The sequence below is a fragment of the Lepidochelys kempii genome, chromosome 28 (genome assembly GCF_965140285.1).
Source record: "Lepidochelys kempii isolate rLepKem1 chromosome 28, rLepKem1.hap1, whole genome shotgun sequence".
Classification (NCBI taxonomy): Eukaryota; Metazoa; Chordata; order Testudines; family Cheloniidae; genus Lepidochelys; species Lepidochelys kempii.
The window spans coordinates 737,208-756,559 of NC_136407.1; the positions used below are offsets into that span (position 1 = coordinate 737,208).

At 66.6% G+C, this 19,352-nt stretch overlaps 1 protein-coding gene across 1 annotated transcript; it reads left to right on the forward strand.

Annotated features, from left to right (window-relative positions):
* Positions 1–75: 75 nt before the first annotated feature.
* On the forward strand, positions 76–4,251 carry TM4SF5 (transmembrane 4 L six family member 5). Its single transcript, XM_078850888.1, has 5 exons — positions 76–617; positions 2,298–2,378; positions 2,545–2,684; positions 3,250–3,442; positions 3,946–4,251. Exons 1-5 carry the CDS (start codon positions 447–449, stop codon positions 3,958–3,960), a joined length of 600 nt encoding a protein of 199 aa, XP_078707014.1. The 5' UTR covers positions 76–446; the 3' UTR covers positions 3,961–4,251.
* Positions 4,252–19,352: the final 15,101 nt, after the last annotated feature.

The following is a 19,352-nucleotide window of genomic DNA, read 5'->3' on the forward strand; positions in this document are numbered from 1 at the left end:
CTCCGGCTCCGGGCAGCGGCCCCCCCCCAAAAATCCTCCGGCTCCGGGCAGCGGCCCCCCCCACAAAATCCTCCGGCTCCGGGCAGCGGCCCCCCCCTGAATCCTCCGGCTCCGGGCAGCGGCCCCCCCCCCAAAATCCTCCGGCTCCGGGCAGCGCCCCCCCCCCCCAAAATCCTCCGGCTCCGGGCAGCGGCCCCCCCCAAAAATCCTCCGGCTCCGGGCAGCGGCCCCCCCACAAAATCCTCCGGCTCCGGGCAGCGGCCCCCCCCGAATCCTCCGGCTCCAGGCAGCGGCCCCCGCAAAATCCTCCAGCTCCGGGCAGCGGCCCCCCCCGCAAAATCCTCCGGCTCCGGGCAGCGGCCCCCCCCCCAAAATCCTCCAGCTCCGGGCAGCGGCCCCCCGAATCCTCCGGCTCCGGGCAGAGACGTCCCGCCCCTCCCCGAGCCATGTGCACGGGGTGCTGCTCGCGGCTGGTGGGGCTGGCGCTGGTGCCCATGGCCCTGGGCTGCATCGTGGCCAACATCCTGCTGATCTTCCCCAACGGGGAGACGGGCTGGACCGAGCACCTCAGCCTGCAGGTCTGGCTGATGGGCGGCCTGGCCGGCGGGGGGCTCATGGTGAGTGGGGCGGCGGGCAGGCGGGCGGGGGGGACTTTCTGTCCGTCTGTCCAGGCCGTCGGGTCCCCCTGTCCGCCTGCCCCCCCGCGCCGCGTCCCCCCGTCTGTCCTGCTTCCCCGCATGCCATGTTCCAACCTGTTTGTCTACCTGGCCCTCCATCCCTGCCCCCCTTCCCTCCCTCCCCGCCCCAGGTCTCTCTGCCCCCCTTCCCCGGGTGCTGCTGGCGATCGCCGGGGGGGGTTGCTCTGGGGTACACGTCGCTCAGCGGCCCTGTGTACTAGGACGCGGCCACAGCCGGTAACCGGTGTGTGCAAGCCGTGGGGGGAGACGGCGTCGCCGGGTATCCTCCCGGGGAGACCCGGGGCTGAGAGGCGGAGAAGCTCCGAGGACTGAACCTTGACTCCTTCGCCCGCCCCTCCTTGGGCAAGCGTCTGCCCCCAGCTGGCGGGAGCAGACATGGGGGGGTGGGGGGGTCACGGAGCTGCTCCCAGGAGACTGGGTAAAGGCCGGGGCGTGGCACGGAGCCTGTGAATCGGTGATGGGGGCACGGCGTTGGACGAGGACCCAAAGGCATCCCCACCCCTAGATGCCTTGCGCGGAAACGCTCCTTGGGCTGGTTTCCGCTGCAGGCCTATATCCCACCGCTGGCACCAACTGCGCCCTGACCGGCCCTTTTCTGGGCACGCCCACCCCAGGGTCGATGGCTCCACCCAACCACCTCCGTTCTGTTGGTCGCCGGCCAGCCACGTATCTGCCGGGCAAGTTCTTGTCACCGATGACGACGCCCCAGAGGACGGGGTGGCCCGGGTCCACAGACTCGGCACTATGGCCTGGCTTTTAAACTGCCCCTTGGGGGAACCCTGCAGCGTGCCAGGCTGGGTCCCACCGAGCCAGACCCCTGGGTGAGACTCTGATCCAGATCGCAGCAGGACGCAGGCTCCTGGGATAGCCCCCCAGGACCCGGGCCCGGAGTGCTCGCCGCCCCAGATTTGTGTGTGGACGGAAGTGCGGGGGAGGGCGGGCTAGGTCTCAAACCAGAGTCAGCGCCCATGCCATCTCCGGAGAGCTTCCCTCTTAACCCAGCTGCCTGGCCTTTTGGTCCTCCGGCTCAGGGACCTTCCTCGGTTTCCCTGCAGAGCAGTGGGGGCGGGCGGGGAGGAAAGCTCTCGGCGGCAGGTGGCTTGGTGGGGTTGGCTGCCCCGTGTCTCTTCCAGCACCTCTGCTCCCCACTGGGATGCTCGGGGCACAGCAAGGCAGAGCCCAGAGGGAAACTGAGGTGCACTTAGGCCTCCTTACATGTGGTCCCTTCCCTGCGGAGAATCGTGTTGACTGCGGGGTGGGCGGGACTGGAGGGGCGGGGGGTCTCAGGGAGGGGGGCTCTGTGTGACGGGGAGGGCGCTGTCCCTACTCTGGGCTGGGGCCTGGAGGGGGGGGATCCCATGCCGGCACTTCCCCCTCCCCCCTGCTAGCTTCGATCAAGCGCACCCCGGTTGCCCTTTGCTCCGGGCTGCGGTTATCAGGAGCCTGATAACGGGGCCTTATCGGCCTGATGCCAGTGACGCAGCGACCCGGGAGGGGCCTGGGGAACTGCCTGACACTGGATGGGCCCGTGGGACTGATGGTGGGGGGGGGCGTTATGGGCTGCTGGTTTTGACGTGTCCCCCCCGCCCCCCATTTCAGGTTCTCTGCCCCGGGCTCTCGGCCATCCGCGCCGGGGGGAAGGGCTGCTGTGGAGTCGGATGCTGCGGGAACCGGTGCCGGGTACGGACCCCCCCTCCCCCTTGAACCCTCCTTCCTGGGGCGGGTGGGGGGCAGGGGAGGGTCTGGGGGATAGTGTGGGGACTGTAAGGGATGAGGTGGGGGAGGCTGTGGGGAGGGGGCGGGGGGGTCGCTTCCTGCCCTCACCCCACCCCGTTTCCCCCCACAGATGCTGCGCTCCGTGTTCTGCTCGCTGTGGGGCGTCCTGGGGGGGTTTTACTGCCTGGTCGTGTCCGCCACTGGCCTGGCCAATGGGCCCCTCTGCGAGGACTCTGAGGGGACATGGGGGTCGCCCTTCCAGGACATCAGGTAAGGAGGGGGGGGCCTGCCCCATCCCATAATAACCCCGGGGAGCCCCGGGAGCTGGGAGCCCCACAGCCTGACCCCCAGAACCCTAACCCCCTCCCAGCCCCCCACAATCCTAACCCTGACCTGCCCAGCCCCGCAAATCCCTAGCCCCCCAACTTCCATCCCCAGCCCCCTTACCTCAGTCTGACTCCTGCCCCTTCCACCGTTCTCAGAAATCCTGCCCCCCCTCCCTTGATCCAGGTCCCCCCACCCCATAGACCCAGGCCTGGCCCCCAAGCCTTCCCCCCCCCCGGGCAATGTGCACCCCTTCCCTCACTCCCCCCTCACCCCAGGGCCAACAGGAACACCCTGGGGAAACCGAGGCAGGGGTGGGGGTTCATAAAGACAGCGCCCCAACTCCCACGCCTCCTCCCCCACCACTCCCGGCCCCCAATTCCGATTCCACTCCCTGCCCCCCTCCCTGATCTTGGCCCCCCAGAATCACGCCGCCCGCCCCCCCGGCTCTGCTCCCCGAGCTGCGATCACCCTGACCGTGTGTCCCCGTCCCCCCCCCCGACTCCCGCAGCGAGAACTACCTGGCGAACCGGACGCTGTGGGGGCTGTGTGTGAACCCCCCCCGGGGGGTGCTCTGGCACGTGGTCCTGTTCTCCATCACCCTGGGGCTGGGGGCCCTGGAGCTGGCCCTGTGCGCCGTGCAGGTGGTCAACGGGCTGCTGGGCACCCTGTGCGGGGACTGCCGCAAGCCGGCCGAGCGCCAGGTGAGAGACGCCTGGGGCTGGGGGAATACCCGGTTCAGGGCTCGCGGGGGGCTGGGGGAATACCCGGTTCGGGGGCACCTGGGGGGCTGGGGGAATACCCGGTCCGGGGCTCGTGGGGGGCTGGGGGAATACCCGGTTTGGGGTTTGTGGGGGACTGGGGGAGCACCCGGGGGGCTGGGGGAATACCCGGTTCGGGGGCACCCAGGGGGCTGGGGGAATTCCCGGTTCAGGACTTGCGGGGTCTGGGGGAATACCCTGTTCGGGGGCACCCAAGGGGCTGGGTAAAGACCCGGTTTGGGGCTCACGGGGAGCTGGGTAAGCACCCGGTTTGGGGCCACCCAAGGGCCTGGGGAAATACCCAGTTTGGGGTTTGTGGGGGGCTGGGGGAATACCCGGTTTGGGGGCACCCGGGGGGCTGGGTAAATACCTGGTTTGGGGCACCCGGGGGGGCTGGATAAATACCTGGTCACTAACTTACGGCATCTCTGGTTCCCCTCCCGCAGGGCGAAGGCCTCTGAGCTGCCGAGAGACCCCGAAAACCCATTTCTGGGGGGCTCTTTCGGGGGGGGCTCTTTCACTCCTTGTCATGCACTCCCCGTCTGTCTGTCCATCTCGGGGGGCAGGGGGTGAAGGTCCCTGGGGCTCAGTGACTGTGGGATGCCTGGGCCCTTTATGGTGGGGGCTCCAGCTGGGCCCCCCCCAGACCTCGCTCTCCCGATTTGAAGCTCTCAGCCCCCCTCACCCCCCAGCCCTCCAGCTTGTTCCTGCCCCCACCCACCCAGCGGATTAAAGAGCCCCCCTGTTCCTTCCTGGCGCATGCGGGTTTCATTGGGAGCGCGATGTGGGGGGGACACCAAATTCGGGATGGGGCAGTTGGGCGGAGGGGGCTTCGGGTGGGGGTCCGGACTCCTCGGGGTCTGACCTTGCCCCCTAGGTCTTGAAGGAAGGGCTGGCGGGGAGGTGGGAGGGACGGATTTGGGGAGGGGGATGGTGGGAAGTGGGGCAGAGCCCTATGCAAGAGCGCGGGGGGGCCAGGGGAGGGGGTTAGCGCTGGGGGGGATCGGGGCAGAGCTCGGGGGCTCAGTGAAGGGGGCTGCTCTCCCCCACAGGGCCCTTGATGTGGGTACAACCCTGTCCCCCATGCCCCTCCCGCAGATTCCCTCTTGCCCCCCAAGCCAGCCAGTCCTTGCCCTGGGGCCAGATGGGAGCCGGTGCCCCCTAGAGGGGACAGGTCCCGCTCCCCATTCCCCGCCCCATTGAGCCAGGCAGTCTGTTTGGGGAGGTGGGGGTGAGGGAATTGGATTGGGTGGGGGGGTTGGGTCTCTAATTCCCACTCTCTGCCCCAGCTTAGCTGGGGGGAGCGACACCCCCTGCCCCATTGCCCGGGTCCGGCCAACGAGAGGCAGACGCCATTCCGCTCAGGTCCCCAGTAAGTCGTTTCCTGGGGGGGTCACACACACAGGGGCTGGCGGGGCAGCAGCTGGGAGCAGGGTTCGTGGGGGGGGGCGGGGAGTGTGAGTAGGAGGGATTGGGGGGGCAATGGGGAGCGGTCCGCGCCCACCAGACGACCTGGTGCTGAGGGTCTGGGGTGAGGAGCAGGGGGTCTGGGTTGGCGTGGAGGGGGCAGGGTTGTGGTGGGGGGGAGCTTCGTTGTGGGGGGGAGCTTCGTTGAGGTGGGGGGCTGGGTGGAGGTGGGGGGCAGGGTTAGGGGGCTGCAGCATTTGAAGTAGACGTCGTTCAGGGCCGTGTCGTCCCCCATCCCTGGGGCGGCCTCCACCTTGGTGTCGAGGGTGCAGATGCCCCGCTGGCCGCAGGAGCGGCTCTGGGGGCCCCACTTCCCCAGCACCGCCCCTGCCCCCGCAGCTCCGCCCCACCCGTGCAGACAAACTCGATGTTGTCGGCGGCCGTGTCGTCCTTGAGGCCCTGGCACAGCTCCACCCGCAGCCGGAACTGGTTCAGACGCTGCCCCGAGGGGCATTTCATCACTGGGCCCCAGGAGCCCCACCTGGGAGGAGAAAACGGCTGGGAGCCTGCTGCCCTAGTATCCCACTGCTGACACCACCAGCCCACTGTCACCACCACGATCCCACCGCTCCCACCGCTAACCCTCCGTCATGACCACGATCCCACCGCAGCCACCGCTAACCCTCCGCCACCACCACGATCCCTCCCCTCTCACCGCTAACCCTCCGTCACCACCACGATCCCTCCCCTCTCACCGCTAACCCTCCGTCACCACCACGATCCCACCGCAGCCACCGCTAACCCTCCGTCACCACCACGATCCCACCGCAGCCACCGCTAACCCTCCGCCACCACCACGATCCCTCCCCTGCCACCGCTAACCCTCTGTCACCACCACAATCCCACTGCTGCCACCGCTAACCCTCCGCCACCACCACGATCCCTCCCCTCCCACCGCTAACCCTCCATCACCACCACGATCCCTCCCCTCTCACCGCTAACCCTCCGTCACCACCACGATCCCACCGCAGCCACCGCTAACCCTCCGTCACCACCATGATCCCACCGCAGCCACCGCTAACCCTCCGCCACCACCACGATCCCTCCCCTCCCACCGCTAACCCTCCGTCACCACCACGACCCCTCCCCTGACACCACTAACCCTCCGTCACCACCACGATCCCTCCCCTCTCACCGCTAACCCTCCGTCACCACCACGATCCGCCCCCTGCCACCGCTAACCCTCCATCACCACCACGATCCCTCCCCTCTCACCGCTAACCCTCTGTCACCACCACGATCCCTCCCCTCTCACCGCTAACCCTCCGTCACCACCACGATCCCACCGCAGCCACCGCTAACCCTCCGCCACCACCACGATCCCTCCCCTCCCACCGCTAACCCTCCGTCACCACCACGATCCCTCCCCTCTCACCGCTAACCCTCCGTCACCACCACGATCCCACCGCAGCCACCGCTAACCCTCCGTCACCACCACGATCCCACCGCAGCCACCGCTAACCCTCCGCCACCACCACGATCCCTCCCCTCCCACCGCTAACCCTCCGTCACCACCACGATCCCTCCCCTCTCACCGCTAACCCTCCGCCACCACCACGATCCCTCCCCTCTCACCGCTAACCCTCCGCCACCACCACGATCCCTCCCCTCTCACCGCTAACCCTCCGTCACCACCACGATCCCTCCCCTCTCACCGCTAACCCTCCGTCACCACCACGATCCCACCGCAGCCACCGCTAACCCTCCGTCACCACCACGATCCCACCGCAGCCACCGCTAACCCTCCGCCACCACCACGATCCCTCCCCTCCCACCGCTAACCCTCCGTCACCACCACGATCCCTCCCCTCTCACCGCTAACCCTCCGTCACCACCACGATCCCTCCGCTGCCACCGCTAACCCTCCATCACCACCACGATCCCTCCCCTGCCACCGCTAACCCTCCGTCACCACCACGATCCCTCCCCTCTCACCGCTAACCCTCCGTCACCACCACGATCCCTCCCCTCCCACCGCTAACCCTCCGTCACCACCACGATCCCTCCCCTCCCACCGCTAACCCTCCGTCACCACCACGATCCCTCCCCTGCCGCCGCTAACCCTCCGTCACCACCACGATCCCTCCCCTGACACCGCTAACCCTCCGTCACCACCACGATCCCTCCCCTGACACCGCTAACCCTCCGTCACCACCACGATCCCTCCCCTCTCACCGCTAACCCTCCGTCACCACCACGATCCCTCCCCTGCCACCGCTAACCCTCCGTCACCACCACGATCCCTCCCCTCCCACCGCTAACCCTCCGTCACCACCACGATCCCTCCCCTGCCACCGCTAACCCTCCGTCACCACCACGATCCCTCCCCTGCCACCGCTAACCCTCCGTCACCACCACGATCCCTCCCCTCTCACCGCTAACCCTCCATCACCACCACGATCCCACCGCAGCCACCGCTAACCCTCCGTCACCACCACGATCCCTCCGCTCCCACCGCTAACCCTCCGTCACCACCACGATCCCTCCCCTGCCACCGCTAACCCTCCGTCACCACCACGATCCCACCGCAGCCACCGCTAACCCTCCGTCATGACCACGATCCCTCCCCTCCCACCGCTAACCCTTCGTCACCACCACGATCCCTCCGCTCCCACCGCTAACCCTCCGTCACCACCACGATCCCTCCCCTGCCACCGCTAACCCTCCGTCACCACCACGATCCCACCGCAGCCACCGCTAACCCTCCGTCATGACCACGATCCCTCCCCTCTCACCGCTAACCCTCCGTCACCACCACGATCCCTCCCCTGCCGCCGCTAACCCTCCGTCACCACCACGATCCCTCCGCTCCCACCGCTAACCCTCCGTCATGACCACGATCCCACCTCAGCCACCGCTAACCCTCCGTCACCACCACAATCCCTCCCCTGCCACCGCTAACCCTCCGTCACCACCACGATCCCTCCCCTGCCACCGCTAACCCTCCGTCACCACCACGATCCCACCGCAGCCACCGCTAACCCTCCGTCATGACCACGATCCCTCCCCTCTCACCGCTAACCCTCCGCCACCACCACGATCCCTCCCCTCCCACCGCTAACCCTCCGTCACCACCACGATCCCTCCCCTCCCACCGCTAACCCTCCGTCATGACCACGATCCCACCTCAGCCACCGCTAACCCTCCGTCACCACCACGATCCCTCCCCTGCCACCGCTAACCCTCCGTCACCACCACGATCCCTCCCCTGCCACCGCTAACCCTCCGTCACCACCACGATACCACCGCAGCCACCGCTAACCCTCCGTCATGACCACGATCCCTCCCCTCTCACCGCTAACCCTCCGCCACCACCACGATCCCTCCCCTCCCACCGCTAACCCTCCGTCACCACCACGATCCCTCCCCTCCCACCGCTAACCCTCCGTCACCACCACGATCCCACCGATCCCACCGCTAACCCTCCATCACCACCACGATCCCACCGCAGCCACCGCTAACCCTCCATCACCACCACGATCCCTCCCCTCTCACCGCTAACCCTCCGTCACCACCACGATCCCACCGCTGCCACCGCTAACCCTCCATCACCACCACGATCCCTCCCCTCTCACCGCTAACCCTCCGTCACCACCACGATCCCTCCCCTCTCACCGCTAACCCTCCGTCACCACCACGATCCCACCCCTGCCACCGCTAACCCTCCGTCACCACCACGATCCCTCCCCTCTCACCGCTAACCCTCCGTCATGACCACGATCCCACCGCAGCCACCGCTAACCCTCCGTCACCACCACGATCCCTCCCCTCTCACCGCTAACCCTCCGTCACCACCACGATCCCTCCCCTGCCACCGCTAACCCTCCATCACCACCACGATCCCTCCCCTCCCACCGCTAACCCTCCGTCACCACCACGATCCCTCCCCTGCCACCGCTAACCCTCCGTCACCACCACGATCCCACCGCAGCCACCGCTAACCCTCCGTCACCACCATGATCCCACCGCAGCCACCGCTAACCCTCCGCCACCACCACGATCCCTCCCCTCCCACCGCTAACCCTCCGTCACCACCACGATCCCTCCCCTCTCACCGCTAACCCTCCGTCACCACCACGATCCCACCGCAGCCACCGCTAACCCTCCGTCACCACCACGATCCCTCCCCTCTCACCGCTAACCCTCCGTCACCACCACGATCCCACCGCAGCCACCGCTAACCCTCCATCACCACCACGATCCCCCCCTGCCACCGCTAACCCTCCGTCACCACCACGATCCCTCCCCTGCCACCGCTAACCCTCCGTCACCACCACGATCCCTCCCCTCTCACCGCTAACCCTCCGTCACCACCACGATCCCTCCCCTCTCACCGCTAACCCTCTGTCACCACCACAATCCCACTGCTGCCACCGCTAACCCTCCGTCACCACCACGATCCCACCACAGCCACCGCTAACCCTCCATCACCACCACGATCCCTCCCCTGCCACCGCTAACCCTCCGTCACCACCACGATCCCTCCCCTGCCACCGCTAACCCTCCGTCACCACCACGATCCCTCCCCTGACACCGCTAACCCTCCGTCACCACCACGATCCCACCGCAGCCACCGCTAACCCTCCATCACCACCACGATCCCTCCCCTGCCACCGCTAACCCTCCATCACCACCACGATCCCTCCGCTCCCACCGCTAACCCTCCGTCACCACCACGATCCCTCCCCTGCCACCGCTAACCCTCCATCACCACCACGATCCCTCCCCTGCCACCGCTAACCCTCCGTCACCACCACGATCCCTCCCCTGCCACCGCTAACCCTCCGTCACCACCACGATCCCTCCGCTCCCACCGCTAACCCTCCATCACCACCACGATCCCTCCGCTCCCACCGCTAACCCTCCGCCACCACCACGATCCCTCCGCTCCCACCGCTAACCCTCCGTCACCACCACGATCCCTCCCCTCTCACCGCTAACCCTCCGTCACCACCACGATCCCTCCCCTGCCACCGCTAAACCTCTGTCACCACCACGATCCCTCCCCTCTCACCGCTAACCCTCCGTCACCACCACGATCCCACTGCTGCCACCGCTAACCCTCCGTCACCACCACGATCCCTGCCCTCTCACCGCTAACCCTCCGTCACCACCACGATCCCTCCCCTGCCACCGCTAACCCTCCGTCACCACCACGATCCCACCGCTCCCACCGCTAACCCTCCGTCACCACCACGATCCCACCGCTCCCACCGCTAACCCTCCGTCACCACCACGATCCCTCCCCTCTCACCGCTAACCCTCCGTCACCACCACGATCCCTCCCCTGCCACCGCTAACCCTCCGTCACCATCACGATCCCTCCCCTCCCACCGCTAACCCTCCGTCACCACCACGATCCCCCCCCTGCCACCGCTAACCCTCCGTCACCACCACGATCCCTCCCCTCTCACCGCTAACCCTCCGTCACCACCACGATCCCTCCCCTGCCACCGCTAACCCTCCGTCACCACCACGATCCCACCCCTGCCACCGCTAACCCTCTGTCACCACCACGATCCCTCCGCTCCCACCGCTAACCCTCCGCCACCACCACGATCCCTCCGCTCCCACCGCTAACCCTCCGTCACCACCACGATCCCTCCCCTGCCACCGCTAACCCTCCGTCACCACCACGATCCCTCCCCTCTCACCGCTAACCCTCCGTCACCACCACGATCCCTCCCCTCTCACCGCTAACCCTCCGTCACCACCACGATCCCTCCCCTCCCACCGCTAACCCTCCGTCACCACCACGATCCCTCCCCTCCCACCGCTAACCCTCCGTCACCACCACGATCCCTCCCCTCTCACCGCTAACCCTCCGTCACCACCACGATCCCTCCCCTCTCACCGCTAACCCTCCGTCACCACCACGATCCCTCCCCTGCCACCGCTAACCCTCCGTCACCACCACGATCCCTCCCCTGCCACCGCTAACCCTCCGTCACCACCACGATCCCTCCCCTCCCACCGCTAACCCTCCGTCACCACCACGATCCCTCCCCTGCCACCGCTAACCCTCCGTCACCACCACGATCCCACCGCTCCCACCGCTAACCCTCCGTCACCACCACGATCCCACCGCTCCCACCGCTAACCCTCCGTCACCACCACGATCCCTCCCCTGCCACCGCTAACCCTCCGTCACCACCACGATCCCTCCCCTCTCACCGCTAACCCTCCGTCACCACCACGATCCCTCCCCTGCCGCCGCTAACCCTCCGCCACCACCACGATCCCTCCCCTGCCACCGCTAACCCTCCGTCACCACCACGATCCCTCCCCTCTCACCGCTAACCCTCCGTCACCACCACGATCCCTCCGCTCCCACCGCTAACCCTCTGTCACCACCACGATCCCACCGCAGCCACCGCTAACCCTCCGTCACCACCACGATCCCCCCCTGCCACCGCTAACCCTCCGTCACCACCACGATCCCTCCCCTGCCGCCGCTAACCCTCCGTCACCACCACGATCCCTCCCCTCCCACCGCTAACCCTCCGTCACCACCACGATCCCTCCCCTGACACCACTAACCCTCCGTCACCACCACGATCCCTCCCCTCCCACCGCTAACCCTCTGTCACCACCACGATCCCTCCCCTGCCACCGCTAACCCTCTGTCACCACCACGATCCCCCCCCTGCCACCGCTAACCCTCCGTCACCACCACGATCCCTCCCCTCCCACCGCTAACCCTCCGTCACCACCACGATCCCACCGCAGCCACCGCTAACCCTCCATCACCACCGCGATCCCTCCCCTGCCACCGCTAACCCTCCGTCACCACCACGATCCCTCCCCTCTCACCGCTAACCCTCCGTCACCACCACGATCCCTCCCCTCCCACCGCTAACCCTCCATCACCACCACGATCCCTCCCCTGCCGCCGCTAACCCTCCGTCACCACCACGATCCCTCCCCTGCCACCGCTAACCCTCCGTCACCACCACGATCCCACCGCAGCCACCGCTAACCCTCAGTCACCACCACGATCCCTCCCCTGACACCGCTAACCCTCCGTCACCACCACGATCCCCCCCCTGCCACCGCTAACCCTCCGTCACCACCACGATCCCCCCCCTGCCACCGCTAACCCTCCGTCACCACCACGATCCCTCCCCTGACACCACTAACCCTCTGTCACCACCACGATCCCTCCCCTCCCACCGCTAACCCTCTGTCACCACCACGATCCCACCGCAGCCACCGCTAACCCTCTGTCACCACCACGATCCCTCCCCTCTCACCGCTAACCCTCCGTCACCACCACGATCCCTCCGCTCCCACTGCTAACCCTCCGCCACCACCACGATCCCTCCCCTGCCACCGCTAACCCTCCGTCACCACCACGATCCCACCGCAGCCACCGCTAACCCTCCGTCACCACCACGATCCCTCCCCTGCCACCGCTAACCCTCCGTCACCACCACGATCTCACCGCAGCCACCGCTAACCCTCCGTCACCACCACGATCCCTCCCCTCTCACCGCTAACCCTCCGTCACCACCACGATCCCTCCCCTGCCGCCGCTAAACCTCTGTCACCACCACGATCCCTCCCCTGCCGCCGCTAACCCTCCGTCACCACCACGATCCCACCGCAGCCACCGCTAACCCTCCGTCACCACCACGATCCCTCCCCTCCCACCGCTAACCCTCCGTCACCACCACGATCCCCCCCCTGCCACCGCTAACCCTCCATCACCACCGCGATCCCCCCCCTGCCGCCGCTAACCCTCCGTCACCACCACGATCCCTCCCCTCCCACCGCTAACCCTCCGTCACCACCACGATCCCACCGCAGCCACCGCTAACCCTCCATCACCACCGCGATCCCTCCCCTGCCACCGCTAACCCTCCGTCACCACCACGATCCCTCCCCTCTCACCGCTAACCCTCCGTCACCACCACGATCCCTCCCCTCCCACCGCTAACCCTCCATCACCACCACGATCCCTCCCCTGCCGCCGCTAACCCTCCGTCACCACCACGATCCCTCCCCTGCCACCGCTAACCCTCCGTCACCACCACGATCCCTCCCCTGACACCGCTAACCCTCCGTCACCACCACGATCCCCCCCCTGCCACCGCTAACCCTCCGTCACCACCACGATCCCCCCCCTGCCACCGCTAACCCTCCGTCACCACCACGATCCCTCCCCTGACACCACTAACCCTCTGTCACCACCACGATCCCTCCCTTCCCACCGCTAACCCTCTGTCACCACCACGATCCCACCGCAGCCACCGCTAACCCTCTGTCACCACCACGATCCCTCCCCTCTCACCGCTAACCCTCCGTCACCACCACGATCCCTCCGCTCCCACTGCTAACCCTCCGCCACCACCACGATCCCTCCCCTGCCACCGCTAAACCTCTGTCACCACCACGATCCCTCCCCTGCCGCCGCTAACCCTCCGTCACCACCACGATCCCTCCCCTGACACCACTAACCCTCTGTCACCACCACGATCCCTCCCCTCCCACCGCTAACCCTCTGTCACCACCACGATCCCTCCGCTCCCACCGCTAACCCTCCGTCACCACCACGATCCCTCCCCTCCCACCGCTAACCCTCCGCCACCACCACGATCCCTCCCCTGCCACCGCTAACCCTCCGTCACCACCACGATCCCTCCGCTCCCACTGCTAACCCTCCGCCACCACCACGATCCCTCCCCTGCCACCGCTAACCCTCCGTCACCACCACGATCCCACCGCAGCCACCGCTAACCCTCCGTCACCACCACGATCCCTCCCCTGCCACCGCTAACCCTCCGTCACCACCACGATCTCACCGCAGCCACCGCTAACCCTCCGTCACCACCACGATCCCTCCCCTCTCACCGCTAACCCTCCGTCACCACCACGATCCCTCCCCTCTCACCGCTAACCCTCCGTCACCACCACGATCCCTCCCCTCTCACCGCTAACCCTCCGTCACCACCACGATCCCTCCCCTCTCACCGCTAACCCTCTGTCACCACCACGATCCCTCCCCTGACACCGCTAACCCTCCGTCACCACCACGATCCCTCCCCTGCCGCCGCTAACCCTCCGTCACCACCACGATCCCACCGCAGCCACCGCTAACCCTCCGTCACCACCACGATCCCTCCCCTGCCGCCGCTAACCCTCCGTCACCACCACGATCCCTCCCCTGCCACCGCTAACCCTCTGTCACCACCACGATCCCTCCCCTGCCACCGCTAACCCTCCGTCACCACCACGATCCCTCCGCTCCCACCGCTAACCCTCCGTCACCACCACGATCCCTCCCCTCTCACCGCTAACCCTCCGTCACCACCACGATCCCTCCCCTCCCACCGCTAACCCTCTGTCACCACCACGATCCCTCCCCTGCCACCGCTAACCCTCCGTCACCACCACGATCCCTCCGCTCCCACCGCTAACCCTCTGTCACCACCACGATCCCTCCCCTCCCACCGCTAACCCTCTGTCACCACCACGATCCCTCCCCTGCCGCCGCTAACCCTCCGTCACCACCACGATCCCTCCGCTCCCACCGCTAACCCTCCGTCACCACCACGATCCCTCCCCTCTCACCGCTAACCCTCCGTCACCACCACGATCCCTCCCCTGCCACCGCTAACCCTCCGTCACCACCACGATCCCCCCCCTGCCACCGCTAACCCTCCGTCACCACCACGATCCCTCCCCTGCCACCGCTAACCCTCCGTCACCACCACGATCCCTCCCCTCTCACCGCTAACCCTCTGTCACCACCACGATCCCTCCCCTGACACCGCTAACCCTCCGTCACCACCACGATCCCTCCCCTGCCGCCGCTAACCCTCCGTCACCACCACGATCCCACCGCAGCCACCGCTAACCCTCCGTCACCACCACGATCCCTCCCCTGCCGCCGCTAACCCTCCGTCACCACCACGATCCCTCCCCTGCCACCGCTAACCCTCTGTCACCACCACGATCCCTCCCCTGCCACCGCTAACCCTCCGTCACCACCACGATCCCTCCGCTCCCACCGCTAACCCTCCGTCACCACCACGATCCCTCCCCTCTCACCGCTAACCCTCCGTCACCACCACGATCCCTCCCCTCCCACCGCTAACCCTCTGTCACCACCACGATCCCTCCCCTGCCACCGCTAACCCTCCGTCACCACCACGATCCCTCCGCTCCCACCGCTAACCCTCTGTCACCACCACGATCCCTCCCCTCCCACCGCTAACCCTCTGTCACCACCACGATCCCTCCCCTGCCGCCGCTAACCCTCCGTCACCACCACGATCCCTCCGCTCCCACCGCTAACCCTCCGTCACCACCACGATCCCTCCCCTCTCACCGCTAACCCTCCGTCACCACCACGATCCCTCCCCTGCCACCGCTAACCCTCCGTCACCACCACGATCCCCCCCCTGCCACCGCTAACCCTCCGTCACCACCACGATCCCTCCCCTGCCACCGCTAACCCTCCGTCACCACCACGATCCCTCCCCTCCCACCGCTAACCCTCTGTCACCACCACGATCCCTCCCCTGACACCGCTAACCCTCCGTCACAACCACGATCCCCCCCCTGCCACCGCTAACCCTCCGTCACCACCACGATCCCTCCCCTCCCACCGCTAACCCTCCGTCACCACCACGATCCCTCCCCTGACACCGCTAACCCTCCGTCACCACCACGATCCCTCCCCTCCCACCGCTAACCCTCTGTCACCACCACGATCCCTCCCCTGACACCGCTAACCCTCCGTCACCACCACGATCCCTCCCCTCCCACCGCTAACCCTCCGTCACCACCACGATCCCTCCCCTGCCGCCGCTAACCCTCCGCCACCACCACGATCCCTCCCCTGCCACCGCTAACCCTCCGTCACCACCACGATCCCTCCCCTCCCACCGCTAACCCTCCGTCACCACCACGATCCCTCCCCTGCCGCCGCTAACCCTCCGTCACCACCACGATCCCACCGCAGCCACCGCTAACCCTCTGTCACCACCACGATCCCTCCCCTGCCACCGCTAACCCTCTGTCACCACCACGATCCCTCCCCTGACACCACTAACCCTCCGTCACCACCACGATCCCCCCCCTGCCACCGCTAACCCTCCGTCACCACCACGATCCCTCCGCTCCCACCGCTAACCCTCCGTCACCACCACGATCCCTCCCCTGCCACCGCTAACCCTCCGTCACCACCACGATCCCTCCGCTCCCACCGCTAACCCTCCGTCACCACCACGATCCCTCCCTGCCACCGCTAACCCTCCGTCACCACCACGATCCCACCGCAGCCACCGCTAACCCTCCGTCACCACCACGATCCCTCCCCTGACACCACTAACCCTCTGTCACCACCACGATCCCTCCCCTCTCACCGCTAACCCTCCGTCACCACCACGATCCCTCCGCTCCCACTGCTAACCCTCCGCCACCACCACGATCCCTCCCCTGACGCCGCTAACCCTCCGTCACCACCACGATCCCACCGCAGCCACCGCTAACCCTCCGTCACCACCACGATCCCTCCCCTCTCACCGCTAACCCTCCGTCACCACCACGATCCCTCCCCTCTCACCGCTAACCCTCCGTCACCACCACGATCCCTCCCCTGCCGCCGCTAACCCTCCGTCACCACCACGATCCCACCGCAGCCACCGCTAACCCTCCGTCACCACCACGATCCCTCCGCTCCCACCGCTAACCCTCCGTCACCACCACGATCCCTCCCCTGACACCGCTAACCCTCCGTCACCACCACGATCCCTCCCCTCTCACCGCTAACCCTCCGTCACCACCACGATCCCTCCCCTCTCACCGCTAACCCTCCGTCACCACCACGATCCCTCCCCTGCCACCGCTAACCCTCCGTCACCACCACGATCCGTCCCCTGCTGCCGCTAACCCTCCGTCACCACCACGATCCCTCCCCTGACACCACTAACCCTCCGTCACCACCACGATCCCACTGCTGCCACCGCTAACCCTCCGTCACCACCACGATCCCTCCCCTCTCACCGCTAACCCTCCGTCACCACCACGATCCCTCCCCTGCCACCGCTAACCCTCTGTCACCACCACGATCCCACCGCAGCCACCGCTAACCCTCCGTCACCACCACGATCCCTCCGCTCCCACCGCTAACCCTCCGTCACCACCACGATCCCTCCCCTGACACCGCTAACCCTCCGTCACCACCACGATCCCTCCCCTCTCACCGCTAACCCTCCGTCACCACCACGATCCCTCCCCTCTCACCGCTAACCCTCCGTCACCACCACGATCCCTCCCCTGCCACCGCTAACCCTCCGTCACCACCACGATCCGTCCCCTGCTGCCGCTAACCCTCCGTCACCACCACGATCCCTCCCCTGACACCACTAACCCTCCGTCACCACCACGATCCCACTGCTGCCACCGCTAACCCTCCGTCACCACCACGATCCCTCCCCTCTCACCGCTAACCCTCCGTCACCACCACGATCCCTCCCCTGCCACCGCTAACCCTCCGTCACCATCACGATCCCTCCCCTCCCACCGCTAACCCTCCGTCACCACCACGATCCCCCCCCTGCCACCGCTAACCCTCCGTCACCACCACGATCCCTCCCCTCCCACCGCTAACCCTCCGTCACCACCACGATCCCACCGCAGCCACCGCTAAGCCTCCATCACCACCACGATCCCGCCCCTGCCACCGCTAACCCACTGCTGACACCAATGTCCCACCGTTGATGCCACCCTCCCATCTCTGCCACTGCTAACCTCCCACCCACCCCAGCTCTCTTGGTGAGACCCGAATTCCACTCGTGCGCACGGCACCCGGTGCCCCCTCAGCCACCTGCCCACACCCTCCGTTGGCTGGTGTCACCTTCCCTTTGCTCAGGTTCAAGGCTATCATTAGGTTAATCCTGCCCCCGGCTTCCCCAGCGCGCATGGCGCAAGGTTCCTGCCGCCACCCACCCAGGGGCTCTGCTGATCGGCCCGACTCTTGGAAACACCCAAAGCAAATACGTCATGTGAGAACACCTCCGACCTCATGCCAAACGATGCAACTGTCCCCGCTGACACCAGGGTGCCTTTACGGTGCCAGCATCCCACGGTTACCTCTTGGGACATAGTATCCCACCGCTCCCACCACTATGCCCTTACGGCACCAGGATCCCACCGCTGACCCCACTCTTGCCAGTTCAGACGTGGTATCCCACCGCTCCCACCACTATGCCGTTACATCACTGTAGGAAATAAGGAGTGGGAAATGAGGAAGAGGCCGTGTCCCCGGTTCAGAGCGATGTGGGTCACAGCCCCATACTGTGGTTTGAATGTCAACGTACACAACAAGAAACGAAGCGCGTCAGCCCTACACAGGGGCCGGGGGAGTCTCTCCGGGGGCGCAGCGGCTCTGAAGCAGATTTGGGGGGCGCGTGGTGGGTAATCAGCGGAACGTGAGCTCCCGGCGCGACGCTGTGAGCAAAGGGGCGAATACGACCCTGGCCTGCGTCAGCGGGAGTCTCGCGTCGGGCAGAGAGGCGACCCGCCGGGGGGCGAGTACATCGGAGAGGGGTCAGAGAAGAGCCGCGAGAAGGATTCAAAACCCTGCCTTCGAGTGAGAGACTCCAGGAGCTCAATTAGCTGCACGGCGCGGCGGCGAAGGGGTGACTGATCCCGGGCTGTGAGGGCCGGCGCAGGGAGCGAATGTTCACAACGGGCTCCTCACACTGGCCGAGGCAGGTCCCACCCGGGCCGGGAGTTGGAACCAGGCGAATTCGGACTGGAAACAAGATGCAAAATGTCTAACGGTGAGGGGGGCTTGTCCCCAAGTTCGCCATCAGTGACAAGTGTTAAATTATGGCCGCTCCCGGGGCACCAGCAGAATTTCAAAGCCCGTCTGCTCACGCCCGGCCCTGCTGCCCCTACCGCCCTTTATGGGTTCAGTGTCTCTGTACCTCTGGGGTCATTCCCAGAGCCAGGCAGCCGTTCGGGGTGACCTCCACCGACGTCTCCCTCCTGGGGGGCACTTCACTCCTTTGCACCTGCCGGGTGGCAATGCATACTAAAGTGGGGAAACTGAGTCACGGTCCGGTTCACTCTGAAAATGCCACAATCCCTGCGTTCTGCACTCCTGACATATTCTCTCCCCTGTTGGCTGGCGGTTGCCCAGCTTCGCATTTCTTGGAAACACCCAGTACATGCAGATATGAACATCATTCGTTATAATTATAGGCCTCTTCGTCTGCCATAGATCCAGGGCGAGATAATGGAGCGGCTGATATGGGGAGTCAATTAATCAAGAATGTGGAATGCAATGAATGCCACCCCGCGTGGCTGGGTGGGTGTGACGTGCTGAGTGTAATATAATATCCATTGAACGGTGAACGGGGCCAGAAAGAGT